General features: G+C 32.2%; 1 protein-coding gene across 1 annotated transcript in view; it reads left to right on the top strand.

The window, feature by feature from the left end:
* LOC120419317 (protein tweety-like) overlaps nucleotides 1-16,382 on the top strand; it is a 58,900-nt gene that overhangs the window by 29,563 nt on the left and 12,955 nt on the right. The window contains 1 exon segment of the mRNA XM_052710012.1: nucleotides 7,392-7,634. Coding sequence (XP_052565972.1) covers nucleotides 7,392-7,634 — 243 coding nt within the window.

Raw genomic sequence — 16,382 nt, 5'->3', positions numbered from 1 at the left:
TGGCGCAGGGGTAGCGGCTTCGGCTGCCGATCCCGATGATGCTATGAGACGCGGGTTCGATTCCCGCCTTATCCACTGAGCTTCTATCGGATGGTGAAGTAAAACGTCGGTCCCGGTTTCTCCTGTCTCGTCAGAGGCGCTGGAGCAGAAATCCCACGTTAGAGGAAGGCCATGCCCCGGGGGGTTATTAATTTTAAGCAAAATATCATTTTCAGAAATTTCAAACCCGTAACAAAGAATCAAATAATAATAATAATAATAATAATAATAATGTGATATAGAGCAATTCCAGCTCAAACCAGGAATTTTTCTGGTAATTTTGTACCTGACCTCCTCCGATTTCAATAAAACTTTTTAGACATGTTATCCAAGGCCTATATAAGCCATTTTTGTACATATGGAGCCAGTTACACTCGATAATGACATTTGTGAAGGGCGTAAGTGTTTTAAATATTTTTGTATCTTGTATTTTAAATTTACTGCATCGTATCAAAAAGTTGTTCTTGACAAACTTATAGGAAATTGGATGGGATTTTTGAAAAAAATACACCGAAAGGAAAATACACGCCACTTCTATGAGATTTTCAATTTTTTAGTTTAAAAGTTAAATTTTATGGTGATGTCACGATTTTTTTTTCGTTCAAAATTTGTGCCTTAAATGTGACAAAAAGACTCAAAATGCAGGATGGTATATCTCTCCTAAAAAAATACAAAAATCATTTACTAAAACTGTTTTTTTGAAAAATGGTCTGAATGTCAAATTTTTGAAACCCGATGTCCAGCTGAAAGATAATTTTGGTTTTAAAACTGCAACATCTCTAAAAGAGAAAAAAAAAACAGTTTATACAACCTTTAATTTTAATTTTTAATTTTATCAAAACTTCCTGGTATTTCATTTGTGCTGAGTTAAATATCATAACAAAAAATAGTTTGTTATGGTTGTCAAAACGCGTATTATAATTAATAAAACAAACTAAACTATTCAGGAATCGAAGCTGACATTTTTCAACTCGAAACCTTTTTTTAAAAAAGCTCTCAACGTTCAATCCATAATTCAATTTAATTCTAAAGGTCACATGTCTGGCTCAATCGACCATTTCCCCTGAAGTAGTAATGTCGGTCTTCGTTTTCCGGATTATGTTTCAGAAAGTGTGAATTTTTCAACAATTGACGCTGCTCGAATCCGCAAATGTAACAGCAAACGAAGCAAATATATAGGTACTATTATTTTTTTGCTCTCAAATTTGGGTCACGATAATGAAAATGGATGGCAACCGTGTACTTACTTGCCTCGACCTCCGGTAAATGAGAGGAATAAAAATGGAAAGGTGAGGTAAGAGGCCGAGGCAGGACTGATGGTGGCTTAATGGATGTTTATTTTAGTCTTACTTCCAATTTCATCAACTTCTACATTTCTGGGAACCGACCAGACCTTTTCCAGGATCCAGGATTCTCCTATGCATCTCAAGCCTGGGATTGATAATAGAGTGCAGCAGCAACTTGAAGGATCCGGGTGCAGGATGATACCGTACAGTGAGGTCACTTTGATCGAGGTTCAGATTTGAGGAAAATCCATTTCAAACCAACGACTTTTCACGATTCAATATCCCTTAACCCTAGCCCCAAAGCTTCCAGCTGAGCCCGGGCTATTGAAACAATAACGTTCCTTCAAAAGTTCAATTTCAGCGGTGGGATTTATCGAATTTCAATTGGTTTGCCATCCTCCCCCAATGCTCTATTTGAGGGGGGTGGTGAATTGAATATGGTTCGCGCGGAGATTGGTTCTTGGGTTCGAACATCCCCCCAAGCCCTTGGCCGAGCGCCGGTGGTGGAAGATGAAAGTTGCAATATTACATTCCCATTGCCGAGCGCGGGGGAAGTCCACGATTCAAAGCAGAAAGCTCTCTCGGATTGATCTTGAATGAATTTTTGATTTGGTTTACCAATCGCTGTTATAGGGATGGAATCTTTGCAGACGGTTCAAGCTGAACTTTTAACCTTCTCTCTTGATTATTTATAGTCAATTTTAATTAACGTAAGTTAGAACAAGAAATTTTCCAGGAAAATTTTCCATTTCTGAAGTCGGAAAAGTTGCTCGCAAAAACTTTCAACCTCTCTCGAAAGTTAAATTACATAATTTCTTCAAGCTTCAAAGATATCCCCCCCCTGGTTCTTTTCCAGCTGATGGATTCTCCTTTTTCCAATTTTCCGGCAATTTGCGTGGTGGTGCTCCAAGTCGTCTACCCTCTACTCCCCTTTCTAGAACGAAGAATTCGAAGGCTCCGCAGGTCAACTCACTTGAGCCCAAACAAGGTACTTGAGGAAAGTATCTTCAACATTTTGCTCCCAGGAACTGGATGGTTAGTAATGGAAGCGGTGTAGAATTCGCTGTGGAAGCAATTGTTAGAAATCAATTTTAATTGGTGATGTTATGAAACAGAACAGAAACATTGAGATTTTTGCAAATCTAGAGTATTTTTTTTTAGAAAGTCCTATTTGTCTTTCATATGCTTATAATAGGACCTATTAAAAAAAGTTTAGAAATGTTTTCCACTTTACAAGTTTATTTTGAAATTATAATGGACAAAGGGCAATTTATTTGATTTCAAATCAATTACAACAAATGAATATTTTCCTATAATATCTGTGCGCAAAACACAAATTAAAAAATCTTGAATAATTAATAAAATTGGAGGGTTATACTTTTAATAACATGTCGTTCAACTTTTATAAAGTTTCATAAAGAAAAATTGCAGATGCTTTAAAACTGTTTGTGAGTTTTTTTGATGAACAATTCTTTTTCGGAATTTTGAGTACGCCATCAAATTTACTCAACAGTTCCTTTGACAGCAAATTTCCAAATCATCTCCATTACAATCAAAATTATTGATAAAAACACGTATTTTCCGAATGTTCGAATATGAAAGGGGTCGTACCGCCCCTCCGTCACAAGATATCGACAAAAGGACCTCAGAATCGTGATCAGGGACCAAAGTTATTTATTTAACTCACTTCTAAAATTATTTGTACAATTAAGAAGGGTAACTCCTTAGGACTAGTTAATTTTCACGATTTCGCGGAAAGCGTGATATTCCACAATTGCCAAGAAATTCCATGATATCGAAGATTTTTTTTAAATCAATGCATAATAATTACAAAATTAACAATGCGGTTTAAAATAAAAAAAATATTCTTTTTTCAATTGAAAAACTTGATATTTGCCTGTTGAACTATTCAGTCAAACTTAAAGGTTTGATAGGAACAGATTTGTTACAAGAAATATGTATGTTACAGCATTGTATTTTTTTTTATTTGAGTGTTATAACTCTTTTTTAAAATTTTGGGTGTTGGAACCACATATGGTGATTATTGCACTCGATTCTTATTTTTCGACTGTTAATTTTTTTTTAAAATTTTTTTTTGCTAAAATTGGAAAAGTTTAAAAAAAATAAAACTTTCAATTTTGTTAGTAACAATTCAAGCATTCTTTTCAAGCCAAATTTCGATCGTAATTTGTCGATGGTAGATCGGGATCATACTATCGTTAAATTCCGATCGTGGATCGAAATATTTCGGTTGGAATTTGTAATACAATTTTTTGAACATGTTTATCAAAAAAAATCGTCAAAACAACTTAAAGCCGCAAATTTTTTTTTTAATGTTTATAATTTTTAAGTGCTAAAAAATCAAATAAAATAGAAATTTAAAAATTAAAAAAATAACATTTTTAAAACTTTTTAAAACTTTTACAAAATTGAAAAATAAGGAAATCAAAAGACATATTTTTTTGGTTTTATATTTTTTTAAATTTCAAAAATATAAAAACATTGAAAAAAATCAAAATAAATCAAAAGATTCCAAAATTATTTTTTTTTCATTTAAATGTTAAAGACATTTAAAAAAAATAAGGCGTGAAGGGTGATATTTTTAATTTCTGGTTGTTTTTAAGATTCGTGAAATTTTTAGAAATTTTGACAAAGGTAAAAAAATATATTTTTTTTATTTAAAAAAATATATATTTCTAACATTTTTTAAACATCAGATATTTTATTTTTTTTAAATTTTTTATGTTTTAATTTTTTTAAACTTTTTTGATATATATTTTTAAAATAAATTTTTTTTTCAAGATAAAAAAAAGTAAAACTTTAAAATTTAGCTTTTTAAATTTTTCCGATAACAATAATTTAGCATTTTTTTTATTTAAAAATTTAAAATTCAATTAAAAAAAATAATAAAACTTTTTTTTATTTTCTAAGGCTGGTACAAATATTTTTAAAAGTTTTTGTCACCCCCCCCCTTCAAAATTGGCCCGAAAAATCAGGGGGCAAAAAAAATATTTTTACAATAAACTTCAAAATTTCAATGAAAATTCAAGTGCAACCAGCTGAAATCAAATTAAAATACATTCTCCAGCGTTTAAAATCATTTTTAGCATGTTTGGGTTTATTAAAAACTCTTAAGATTTTTTGAAAATTTTCGATGCAAAATCTTTTTTTTTTCGATACAATTTTTGTTTTTGTCAGATCTTAGATTTTTTGAAAACTAATGATTGCAAAACAACTGAACTAGTGTAAAATGCATTTTAAAACACTTTTTTCATTTAAATTTGAAGACTATGGCTTGTTATTTAAATTTCTATATTTTTTTATTTTTTTGCCCCCCCCTTGACCTCGGCCAGGGCCGAGGGACAAAAACTTTTTTAAATATTTGCATCGGCCTAATGTTTCTAAAATAAAGAAAAAATCAAAAATGGCAAAAATTCAAAAGATTCAAAAATTTTGAAAATTACAAAAAATTTTTTTTTTCGTTTAAAAGTTCCAGAGATTTAAAAAAAATGAAGACATGAAATTTTTAAACACTTTAAATATAACAATTGAAAAAAATTAAAGAAATTAAAAAAAAAATTATGAAAATTTCAGAAATTTAGGGAACCACAGCACCAACAGCACAGCAACCAGAACTTTTGCACCCAGATTTTTGTTGCAGACATTTTAGTATCTTTAAAACTACGGGTACTATCGAAATATTTTTTAATTCTTCCCCTAAAATACTGTCCACAAAGTAATTTACAACAAAATTGCACTAATTTTACAATCCCGTAGTTGCAGGATTGGGTCCATAAGTTTGACAATTTTGGAATAAGAAGACAACAACATCCTTCGTTGCTGTGCACCCTTAAAAAAAAATAAACCAGAAATTTCAAAAAATTCACGCAAATCAAAAAAAATTACAAAAATTTACAAAAATTAAAAAGAATAGAAAATTTATAATTTTATATTCTTTTAAATTTTTGTAATTTTTTTTGATATGTGTGATCAAAAAAAAATTCTTGAAATTTCTGGTTTATTTTTTTTAATTCTTTAAATTTCTGAAATTTTCTTAATTTCTATTTTTTTAAATTGCTTTAATTTTTTAAATTGTTTTTAAATTTAAGATATTTTTAAAAATTTCTGATATTTTTTAGGTTTTTGTTTTTTTTTTAAACATTTCTGATAGATTTGTTTTTTTTTTTAACATCGTATTTTTTTTAATTTTTCAAGATTTAATTAATTTCAATAAAATTTTAAAAAATAAAATAAGGTCAGCTCTTAAATTTTTTGCAATAACATAAATTTTGCACTTTTTATCTTTTATAAATTTCATAATTGAAATTAAAACAAAAAAATTGGAAAAAAGTATTGTTTTTTTTTAATTTTTAAAACTTTAAAATAAAGAAAAAAATTAAAAAAATAAAAAAATCAAAAGATTCCCTCATTTTAAAAATTACAAAGCATTTTTTTTTTGTTTAAAACTTCCAGAGATGTAAAAATATAAAATTTTGCGACTTGACATTTTTCTAACACTTTGATTTTTTTTTTAAATTAAGATATATTTTTTTAATTTTTAATGAATTTTTGAAATTTTTATTTTTTAATTCCTGATTTTTTTTTAATTTGACAGAGGTTTAGATTTCAGCTTTTTTTTTGAAATTAAAAAAAAATATTTTTAAAATTTGTAACATTTCTTATATTTTTAAATTCTTTAAAATTTAAAAAATTCTGGTTTTTCATTTCTTTCCATTTTTTTAAATTTAAATGTTTTTCTTTTTTTAATTTAGATCACTTGACTTTTTTGAAACATAGTGCATAATTGGCAAAGGGAGCGCGTGGTCGTAAAACAATGTTCGGAGTGAAATGTGTTTTTTTTTGTGCCTTTTGTTTCGCATTTTTGTCGTGAATTGTGTGCTGCGAGGAGAAGATTACCCTCTGAAAATGCAGCGGCATCAGTGCATAATTGGCAAAAGGAGCACGTGGTCGTTAAACAATATTCGGAGTGAAAAGTGATTTTTTGTGATTTTCAAAGCCCTTCCTATATAATCGTTGATCGGAAGGCACGGCGTCGGGTGGATTGAGTTTTAATTTTTCGAATAAGGTTTTATTTTTTTGCGGTGAAATAACCATTTCTATATAAAGATCGAAAGACGCACTGACATTTTTGATCGTCGAGTTAATAGTGGAGCAAAATAACTGTGTGTGAGTGATTTTGTGTGTTAACCAGAAAGACCTTCCCATAGCATCGTTGCTCGGAAGGCTCGCCGACGGGTCTGTTATGAAAGTCCTCCCCATAGCGTCGTAGCTCGGGAGGCATCGAAAAGCCAATACCTTATCCTACTAACCCAAAAAAAATAAATAATCATGTGATGCTTGAAGGAGATGCTGTGGATTCAACGGTCTCAAGCGGTATCAACAAGTATATAGCGAAAAACTGTGTGCTTGATGAGTCTGCAACTTCAACTATCGGACTAACATTCCTCCCTTTCGTTGAACTGCAGGCTTCTTGGGAGGGCGCCGGTATTGACTAATAAAGTAGGGATCTTCAGAGGTTAAACAGTGAACGGATGGTTGGCTCCCACTGATCATTTTTTATTCATTGTTTAACTTCAGCTGATCTGTCAATAACGGAGTAGCAGCTCATTGGCAGTCAACCATGCTCATGCTCATGCTCATGCTCATGCTCATCACTTGACTTTTTTGAAACTAGATTAATCTAGATTTTCTCGATTGTCAGTCGTTATTTGTCGATGGTAAATCGAGAAATTGTCCCAATTTTTTAATTTTTATGCTACGCATTTGTTTAGCGTTACAAAAGCGATTTTTTTTACAAAAATCTCGAGAAACTGGACATATTTTTTGACGGGATATTCTGAGAACTCCCAGGACTTGTTTTAATTTTTATACTTTAGTATCTCAGGAATCCAACAGAAAACTGCAATGTTTATAAGAAATGGTTGGGAAAATGCTTGAAATATTGGAGAAGCCGCAACAAATTTTATAATACGTTTGTCTAGGTTTAGCAAAAACCACTTTATTTACATAAACACACTGCTTTCCCTCTCTCACTCTCTCTTCCAGACGTACGAATTCTACGAGGAGCTCCGGTGGCCCGCCACGCTCGGCTTTCTGACGTTTCTGCTGCTGCTGTGCATCATCCTGGTGATTGGCGCCACGCGCAGCTCGCGCTGCGCCCTCATCTTCTTCAGCGTGTGCGGCCTGCTGGCGGTAACGGTGTGCTGGCTGCTGTCCGGAATCTACCTGGCCAGTGCCGTCGCCCTGGGGGACTTTTGCATGAAACCGAACGACTACATCTGCAGTCAGGTGAGATTTTACATGGAATTTTTGTTTTTAAGTTTGACGTTTGAGTTTGCCATAATGGCGTCTGCTATAAAAACGAAAATTTACCCCTCGCTGAACAGTGCTGCCATCTGGGAATTTCCTCTATGATAAAAAATGCAGCAAAAATGACACGAGGGATTCTGGTTTCTGTCAAGATTTTTTTTCCATTCACTGCCTACGAGTGGAAGTGCAGTGCAGTTTCATTTTCTAGGTCGATGACTTTCAACAGTATCGTTGTGTGTGGTGTGGCACTTACACACTAGAGGTGGAAATGGAAATTTGTACACAATAGCTGCAAGTTCTGACAAAAACCGTCTCTTGAAGGTATTTTATACATTTAAAAAAAAAAAAAAAAATATATTAAGTTGAGTTATTATTGTTTTTTTTAGAAAATATTTGAAATTTCTAAATTTTAAAGAAGTCATTTTTTTCATTAATAACACTTCAAATTGATTTCCCTTCCCTAGAGTTCAGAAGCTTTTAGCGGAAGTTCATCCTTCTAACCCAGAGTCGTTTTGTGTGGCCTAAAGAGGTACAATTATCCACTCTAGCTCAACAGAGAAAGAGAGGGTTCTCCTCCCCGTCCAGGTTTCGTTTAGCGTGCAACCAACCGTAACACCGCCCGAAATCGGGCCAACGCCTTCGCGCGAAAAAGTCAACCCCAAATCTCGTCCTTTAATTAAAACTCCAATTTGCGTTGAGTTTAGCTTTGGAATTGTCTTCAAGGGACGGGGAAAAGTGTCACGGTGATGTGGTCATTCTTTGAGTGGGCACACTGGGCTCGATAAGTGGTCAAATTTAGTAATTTAATTGTTGTTTTCACTTTAAAAAAAAATCTAGTCGTAATTTCATTTTAATTTAAATTCTGTTTCTATTAAAACTGTATGAAAACACCAATAAAACAACAACCATGTGGCTTTTTAGGAAACAGATTGCTTAAAATGGCTCCATTGGGACTCCCTAAATCTCTTTCCAACCCCCTCCCCGTGCAATTCAAGTAAGTCATAACATAAAATTATCTCATTATTCGCGTGAGCATAATGTTAATTGGATAATAAAGTTGGAAGGGTGGGCTGGAGGGGCAGGTCGCGAAAAGTTCATCCTCGGTGCATCTGCTGCTGCTGATTCTATATCAGTTTGGGGCTGTTTTTTAAAAAAAATGGAATAAAGAGGAGGTGTGGTGACCAAAAGTTTTCATTCCTTAAACAATACTTTTCGGTCATTTGAAGTTTTTCTTTGGACGTTTGGGGGAGGAAGTTTCTTCTGAGACATTATGTGGCACTTTGGAATTATCAAGAGATTTGAAATGAAAAAAGTTAAACTGACAAAAAATTCTTTCATGCAAGCTTTTAAACTTTTTGGCATTTTTTGACAATTTCTTAGGGATAGATTTTCTAATCTCTAAAGAGTGGAATAACAAGATTTTTGAATATATTTTCTGAGCTATTGCATTCCTTAAAAAACCAAAATTTCTGTCCATGTTCGCATAATTATCCCATATGTAGAATCGAATACAATGCACATTATCCCCAACATTGATGAAAATTTAAAGCGGACAAATATGCGCATATGAGCTAAAATGTTTGTTAAGAGGTTTTGTTGTCTTAAAATATTTTAACTACTTTAGAAAAAGAAAGTTTTTGGATTATTTTTAGGACTTTTAAGGATTCTTGAAAATAGAAAAAAAAATCTTAAAAAATGAGGAATTCTTAGGTTTTTCTATTCATAAACAAATGAGTGGCTACAATTATAAATAATCATCCACAAATTTATGAAAATAAATTCCTAATCAGTTTTCTGAGTAGTGAACTAAATTTTTAATTATTAAATCAAATGTACACTGTGTGCGTTCACTAGAACTAACTTAAGATAAAGTGCCTTGTTTTCAAGATTTAGCCACCAACATTTTCATTCCACTGAAATATTTGCAGTTCTTCGATTTAAGAGGCAGTATTTGTAAATATTGCTCGATTTGTTTTAGAGGTCGTATCGAGGTGCTCCGATTTGGATGAAACTTTCAGCGTTTGTTTGTCTATACATGAGATGAACTCATGCCAAATATGAGCCCTCTACGACAAAGGGAAGTGGGGTAAAACGGGCTTTGAAGTTTGAGGTCGAAAAAACCTAAAAAATCTTAAAATTGCTCGCATTTCCGTAAAACTTCATCAATTCCAGCTCGCTTAGATGCATTCGAAAGGTCTTTGGAAGCACATCAAAATTTGCCATAGACATCCCGGATTGGTTCGACTTTTTCTCTTAGCTTTTGCAAATTACTGTCAAAAATGGATTTTTTAAAACCCAAATATCTTTTTGCAACAGCCTCTAACACCCATACTCCCATAGGTCAAAAGAGAGCAGTTCTCTAGGATTTCGGTCATTCGATTTTTTTTGTATTTTTTAATCCGACTGAAACTTTTTTGGTGCCTTCGGTATGCCCAAAGAAGCCATTTTGCATCATTAGTTTGTCCATATAATTTTCCATACAAATTTGGCAGCTGTCCATACAAAAATGATGTATGAAAATTCAAAAATCTGTATCTTTTGAAGGAATTTTTTGATCGATTTGGTGTCTTCGGCAAAGTTGTAGGTATGGATACGGACTACACTGGAAAAAAATAATACACGGTAAAAAAAATTTGGTGATTTTTTTATTTAACTTTTTATCACTAAAACTTGATTTACAAAAAAACACTATTTTTATTTTTTTTTGTTTTTTGATATGTTTTAGAGGACATAAAATGCCAACTTTTCAGAAATTTCCAGGTTGTGCAAAAAATTATTGACCGAGTTATGAATTTTTTAATCAATACTGATTTTTTCAAAAAATCGAAATTTTGCTCGTAAAAATTTTTTAACTTCATTTTTCGATGTAAAATCAAATTTGCAATAAAAAAGTACTTTTGTGAAATTTTGATAAAGTTCACCGTTTTCAAGTTATAGCCATATTTAAGTGACTTTTTTGAAAATAGTCGCAGTTTTTCATTTTTTAAAATTAGTGCACATGTTTGCCCAGTTTTGAAAAAAATATTTTTGAAAAGCTGAGAAAATTCTCTATATTTTGCTTATTCGGACTTTGTCGATACGACCTTTAGTTGCTGAGATATTGCAATGCAAAGGTTTAAAAACAGGAAAATTTATGTTTTCTAAGTTTCACCCAAACAACCCACCATTTTCTATCTTCAATATCTTAGCAACTAATGGTCCGATTTTCAATGTTAATATATGAAACAATTGTGAAATTTTCCGATCTTTTCGAAAAACATATTTTCGGAATTTTCAAATCAAGACTAACATTTCAAAAAGGCCAAACATTCAATATTACGCCCATTTAAAATGTTAGTCTTGATTTGAAAATTCCGAAAATATTTTTTTCGAAAAGATCGGAAAATTTCACAATTGTTTCATATATTAACATTGTGAATCGGACCATTAATTGCTGAGATATTGACGATAAAAAATGGTGGGTTGTTTGGGTGAGACTTAGAAAACATCAATTTGCCTGTTTTTAAACCTTTGCATTGCAATATCTCAGCAACTAAAGGTCGTATCAACAAAGTCCAAATAAGCAAAATATAGAGAATTTTCTCAGCTTTTCAAAAATATTTTTTTCAAAACTGGGCAAACATGTGCACTAATTTAAAAAAATGAAAAACTGCGACTATTTTCAAAAAAGTCACTTAAATATGGCTATAACTTGAAAACGGTGAACTTTATCAAAATTTCACAAAAGTACTTTTTTATTGCAAATTTGATTTTACATCGAAAAATGAAGTTGAAAAATTTTTACGAGCAAAATTTCGATTTTTTGAAAAAATCAGTATTGATTAAAAAATTCATAACTCGGTCAATAATTTTTTGCACAACCTGGAAATTTCTGAAAAGTTGGCATTTTATGTCCTCTAAAACATATCAAAAAATAAAAAAAAAATAAAAATAGTGTTTTTTTGTAAATCAAGTTTTAGTGATAAAAAGTTAAATAAAAAAATCACCAAATTTTTTTTACCGTGTATTATTTTTTTCCAGTGTAGTCCGTATCCATACCTATAACTTTGCCGAAGACACCAAATCGATCAAAAAATTCCTTCAAAAGATACAGATTTTTGAATTTTCATACATCATTTTTGTATGGACAGCTGCCAAATTTGTATGGAAAATTATATGGACAAACTAATGATGCAAAATGGCTTCTTTGGGCATACCGAAGGCTCCAAATAAGTTTCAGTCGGATTAAAAAATACAAAAATTAAAATTGAAGAAAAAAGACCGATTTCGTAGAGAATTGCTCAAGATAGGTGATTTCATGGACTATAAGCCTACGGTATTAACTTTTTGGCCAATCGCAGTTTTTCTCATAGTTTTTCGATTTTTCTATAACAAACATTTTACAACGTTAGTTTTTGCCCTGTAGTCCGCCATAGCGACACTTTTTGGTCTCAATTTTGTCATATTCAGAATCCTCGGACAATTTCACGTAAGTTAGTAGTATTGGAGTTGTAAATTTGATTTAAAAAATAATTAAATAAAACATTTTTGAAAAAAGAAAAAGATCTTATTTACCCTGTGGTCAATACGTCAAATGCTGTATCAAGTAGGCCAAAACCTGTTTTATCCAAAATCCAACAAATTGTAAAAAAATATTTTAATTCAATCTAAATGGCAATTTTTCCAATAAAATTTACAACTCCAATACTTCTAACTTATGTGAAATTGTCCGATGATTCCGAATATGACAAAATTGAGACCAAAAAGTGCCGCTATGGCGGACTACAGGGCAAAAACTAACGTTGTAAAATGTTTGTTATAAAAAAATCTAAAAACTATGAGAAAAACTGTGATTGGCCAAAAAGTTAATACCGTAGGCTTATAGTCCATAAAATTACCTATCTTTTGACTTATGGAAGTATGGGTGTTGGAGGCTGTTGCAAAAAGATATTAAGGTTTTAAAAAAATCCATTTTTGACAGTAATTTGCAAAAGCTAAGAGAAAAAGTCGAACCAATCCTGGATGTCTATGGCAAATTTTGAAGTGCTTCCAAAGACCTTTCGAATGCATCTAAGAGAGCTGGAATTGATGAAGTTTTACGGAAATGCGAGCAATTTTAAGATTTTTTAGGTTTTTTCGACCTCAAACTTCAAAGCCCGTTTTACCCCACTTCCCTTTGTCGTAGAGGGCTCATATTTTGCATAAGTTCATCTCATGTATAGACAAACAAACGCTGAAAGTTTCATCCAAATCGGAGCACCTCGATACGACCTGTTACACATTGGTGAAAAACTCGTTCTTAAAAAATAATGACCATGAGTGACCATTACTGTTTTTTTTGTTTCTAAAAAGTTCAGAAAAAATTTTTCTATTGAATTGTTTAAGAGACATTAACCATTTGACTCTGGTTGCTGAGATACAGCGGCTTAAAGAAAAAGAAATAATAAAATTGGAGTTTTATAAAGGACGTATTAGACTACAACAAACAAACAAACTTTTTGACAGTTTGGCAGTGTGGCTGCTCTGTTTGTTTGCCTGTACTCGTTTGCAGAAACGTCAGCCTGCATACATTAGGCTTTATTTGGCAAACTGTCAATAACAAAAAAGTGCGAGTTTATTTGTTTGTTTGCCATAGTCTAATAGCTCCTTAAGTCTAACACAAACAACCCTCAATTTTCAAAACAACATTTTATTTTTTTTTAAATTCAAGACTAACACTTCATTTGCACGGGCTACTTATATCCGGTTATAAAATGTAAACAAGGTTATAACTCATACAATTTTGACAGTTGAAAAATTATGAAAATTAAAAAAATGGTTGTAATGGATGCGTTCTTTTATTACAAAACGCAAAATTTATCTTTTGACTTTTTCCAGTTTTTTTTTGGTTTTAAAATATATATGTATTTTTAATGTTTTATTTTTTTCAATAATTTTTTTAATGATTTTTTGTTTATTTGTTTATTTTTTATTTATTTTTAATATAGGCTGGTTTAAATTTTATTTAAAGTTTTTGTCACCTTCAAAGTTTTTTTTTCAATAGAAATTACAACTCCAACACCCTATTTTTTTGTATTTTCCCAAAGAGCAAGAACATTTCAAAATTGATTCCAAAAAATTACATTGCTGAAAAAACGGGTTTCAAATTTTCACAGAAAATTCGTTGAATTATGACAAAAACTTCATTTTGGCCAAAAAAGTTGACACCATAAGCTTGTAGTTATAGTGTACCAAATTATCTAACTTTTGACCTACGGGACCATCCATAAACCACGTGGACAGTTGGGGGGGGGGGGGGGGGTAGGACGATTGTCCACGATCCATACAAAAAAGTTTTTTTTTTGTATGGACAATTGTCCAGGGGGGGGGGGGAATATTCCCAAAAAAGTGTCCACGCGGTTTGTGGATGGTCCCTAAAGAACTATTGGTATTGGAGACTGTGGAAAAAAGATACTGTGGTTTTGAAAAATCCAATTTTACAGTTACAGTCCAGACTCGATTATCCGAAGGTTTGGATGGAACTTCGTATGATCGAATCACGAACTAAAAAATATATTTTTGCGTTTTTTTTTATTTTTGATATTTTGAACATGAAATTCGAGTTCTACGGCCCCATTTCAGTCAAATTTAAATAGTTGATTGCCTGCACCCAAACGGCGGTCGCATGATTGTGATGCATGGCGGCATGAAAATATATCAGAATCTGCATGAAAACTGCCCTCATGCATTTTTTGCGATATAGGGGTATGACATTTTTGCCCGTTACCGACAGTTATCGACATTACCGATGGCTTTTTGGTTGTATTTTACAAAAAAAAAAAACCCTCAACAGAACAAGGATTGAACCACCAACTTCTAGGTTATTGATCCGACACGCTACCACCGCGCCATGGACGCTTGATGAAATGTGAGTAAAAGAGCACCAACATATTCTTCTCTTTGGAGTGTTGCTCGGGAACGGGCCAGCATTATATGTGTTGGTGAGAACTGCAGATCGCTGAAATGTTTATACGTGGGCAAAAATGATCTACGGGCTTGCTGCAAAAAATGTTATAAAATGTGACATTTTCTGCAGCAAACCTACTGTTGCAGATTTTGAGATATATTTTTCCTTTGGGTGTGTTAAATAATAAAATGTAATTTTTCAATATTTCGTCACCACCATATTGGCCGCCATCTTAGATTTAAAAATTCTAAATTCCTTAATTGTAGTTTAGGGTTTATTTAAGAGCTTCAAAAGACCATTTAAATGCAAGTTATTTCTCAGACCTCGAATTTCAAAGTCCGCTTACCCAGCTTCCTTTTGTGGTAGAGAGCTCATATTTGGCATAAGTCCATCAAGCACCAAAAGTTCCATAAAAATTGGGGCATTTCGACAAGACCGTTAAGGGTGCACAGCAACGAAGGAAGTTGTTGTCTTCTTATTCCAAAATTGTCAATCTTACAGACCCAATCCTGCAATAACGGGATTGTAAAATTATTAATCAAACTTTGTTCAAATTACTTTGTGGACAGTATTATAGGGGATGAATAAAACAATATTTCGATAGTACCCGTAGTTTTGAAGAGACTAAATGTCTGTAACAAAAACATGAGTGCAAAAGCTCTGGTTGATGTGCACCGTTAAACAGAAAAAAAATTTGAATTTTGGAAGGTTGAAAACTTGGTTGTTTGAATATTGCCTCTTTTCTGAGTAATTTTACCCGAAAAAAAGTGTAAAAATGTGTCCCTGATGACAATTCATTAGAAACTGATGAAAATTCACCAGTTCCTAATGTAATATTACATGTTTGGACACAAATTCTGTCATCCTTCTGACATTCAAAAATAAAGACAATTGGGTCCTAAAATGAAGCTTAGATTGCTGATATTATTGTTTACAGCGATAAAGCTTATTTTTCTGAGTACAATGACCCTTTGTACGACCACAAAGAGTTTAAAATTGATTTTCCAATCAATTTTGAAAAATTAACCTCGCGGTCCTTCTTGACAGAAAAATTCCTATTTGACAGCTCGTTCCAAGGGGACCATAATTGATCCATCGAAAATGTTGTCTTGTCGTTTTTTTTTTGCATTAAAATGAAAAAAAAGTGATCAGAAATGGTTTTTGATCGTGTTTTTTTACCGTTGTAGATAAAAATTGACATCTATAGGGCTTTACTGCCCCTGATCGCATACATATGCATTTTCATCGATTTCGAGTTATTGATGCAGTTTGGTTCAAAATTGTGTGCTCTTTCAAAAAAGCCTATAACATCTAGTACTTTTTAATCCCGAAGTACGGAGTATAAGAAGTTATTTTTGTTGTTATTATATATTACATTTTAAACTGATCCTCGGTCCCAACCTGGTCGAAGCACCTAATAGGACCTAATAAAAATAAGTTATGAATAAAACATCTAGTACTTTGTTCTAGAAATCAGGAGGAAATCCAGTTTTTCGCGAAAACTAAACACGTAGCCTTATGTATGGGACAAACTTCAAATGCGTTTTTCTCAGCTTGCTATTTTTACATATGGGACATTTATGCGAACATGGGCAGTTTAGTACCCAATTCTGGATCTTTAGCTCTGAATCCGCTTTGTTAATGCCGGCTTCGATAGTCTTAAAGTTAGCTCCTTTCAGGAACAAGGGAAGATTAACTTTACTTAACGTGTTTAGAGAAGGCTATTTCTACATTGATTTCACAAAGTATTTGATTTTTGTGTCAAAAATATGCCTTAAAATATCTTAAGTAATCAATTTGAC

Source organism: Culex pipiens, chromosome 3 (genome assembly GCF_016801865.2).
Source record: "Culex pipiens pallens isolate TS chromosome 3, TS_CPP_V2, whole genome shotgun sequence".
NCBI lineage: Eukaryota > Metazoa > Arthropoda > Insecta > Diptera > Culicidae > Culex > Culex pipiens.
The sequence above is the reverse complement of the archived record's forward strand: the minus strand, read 5'-3'. Positions and strand labels throughout refer to the sequence as shown.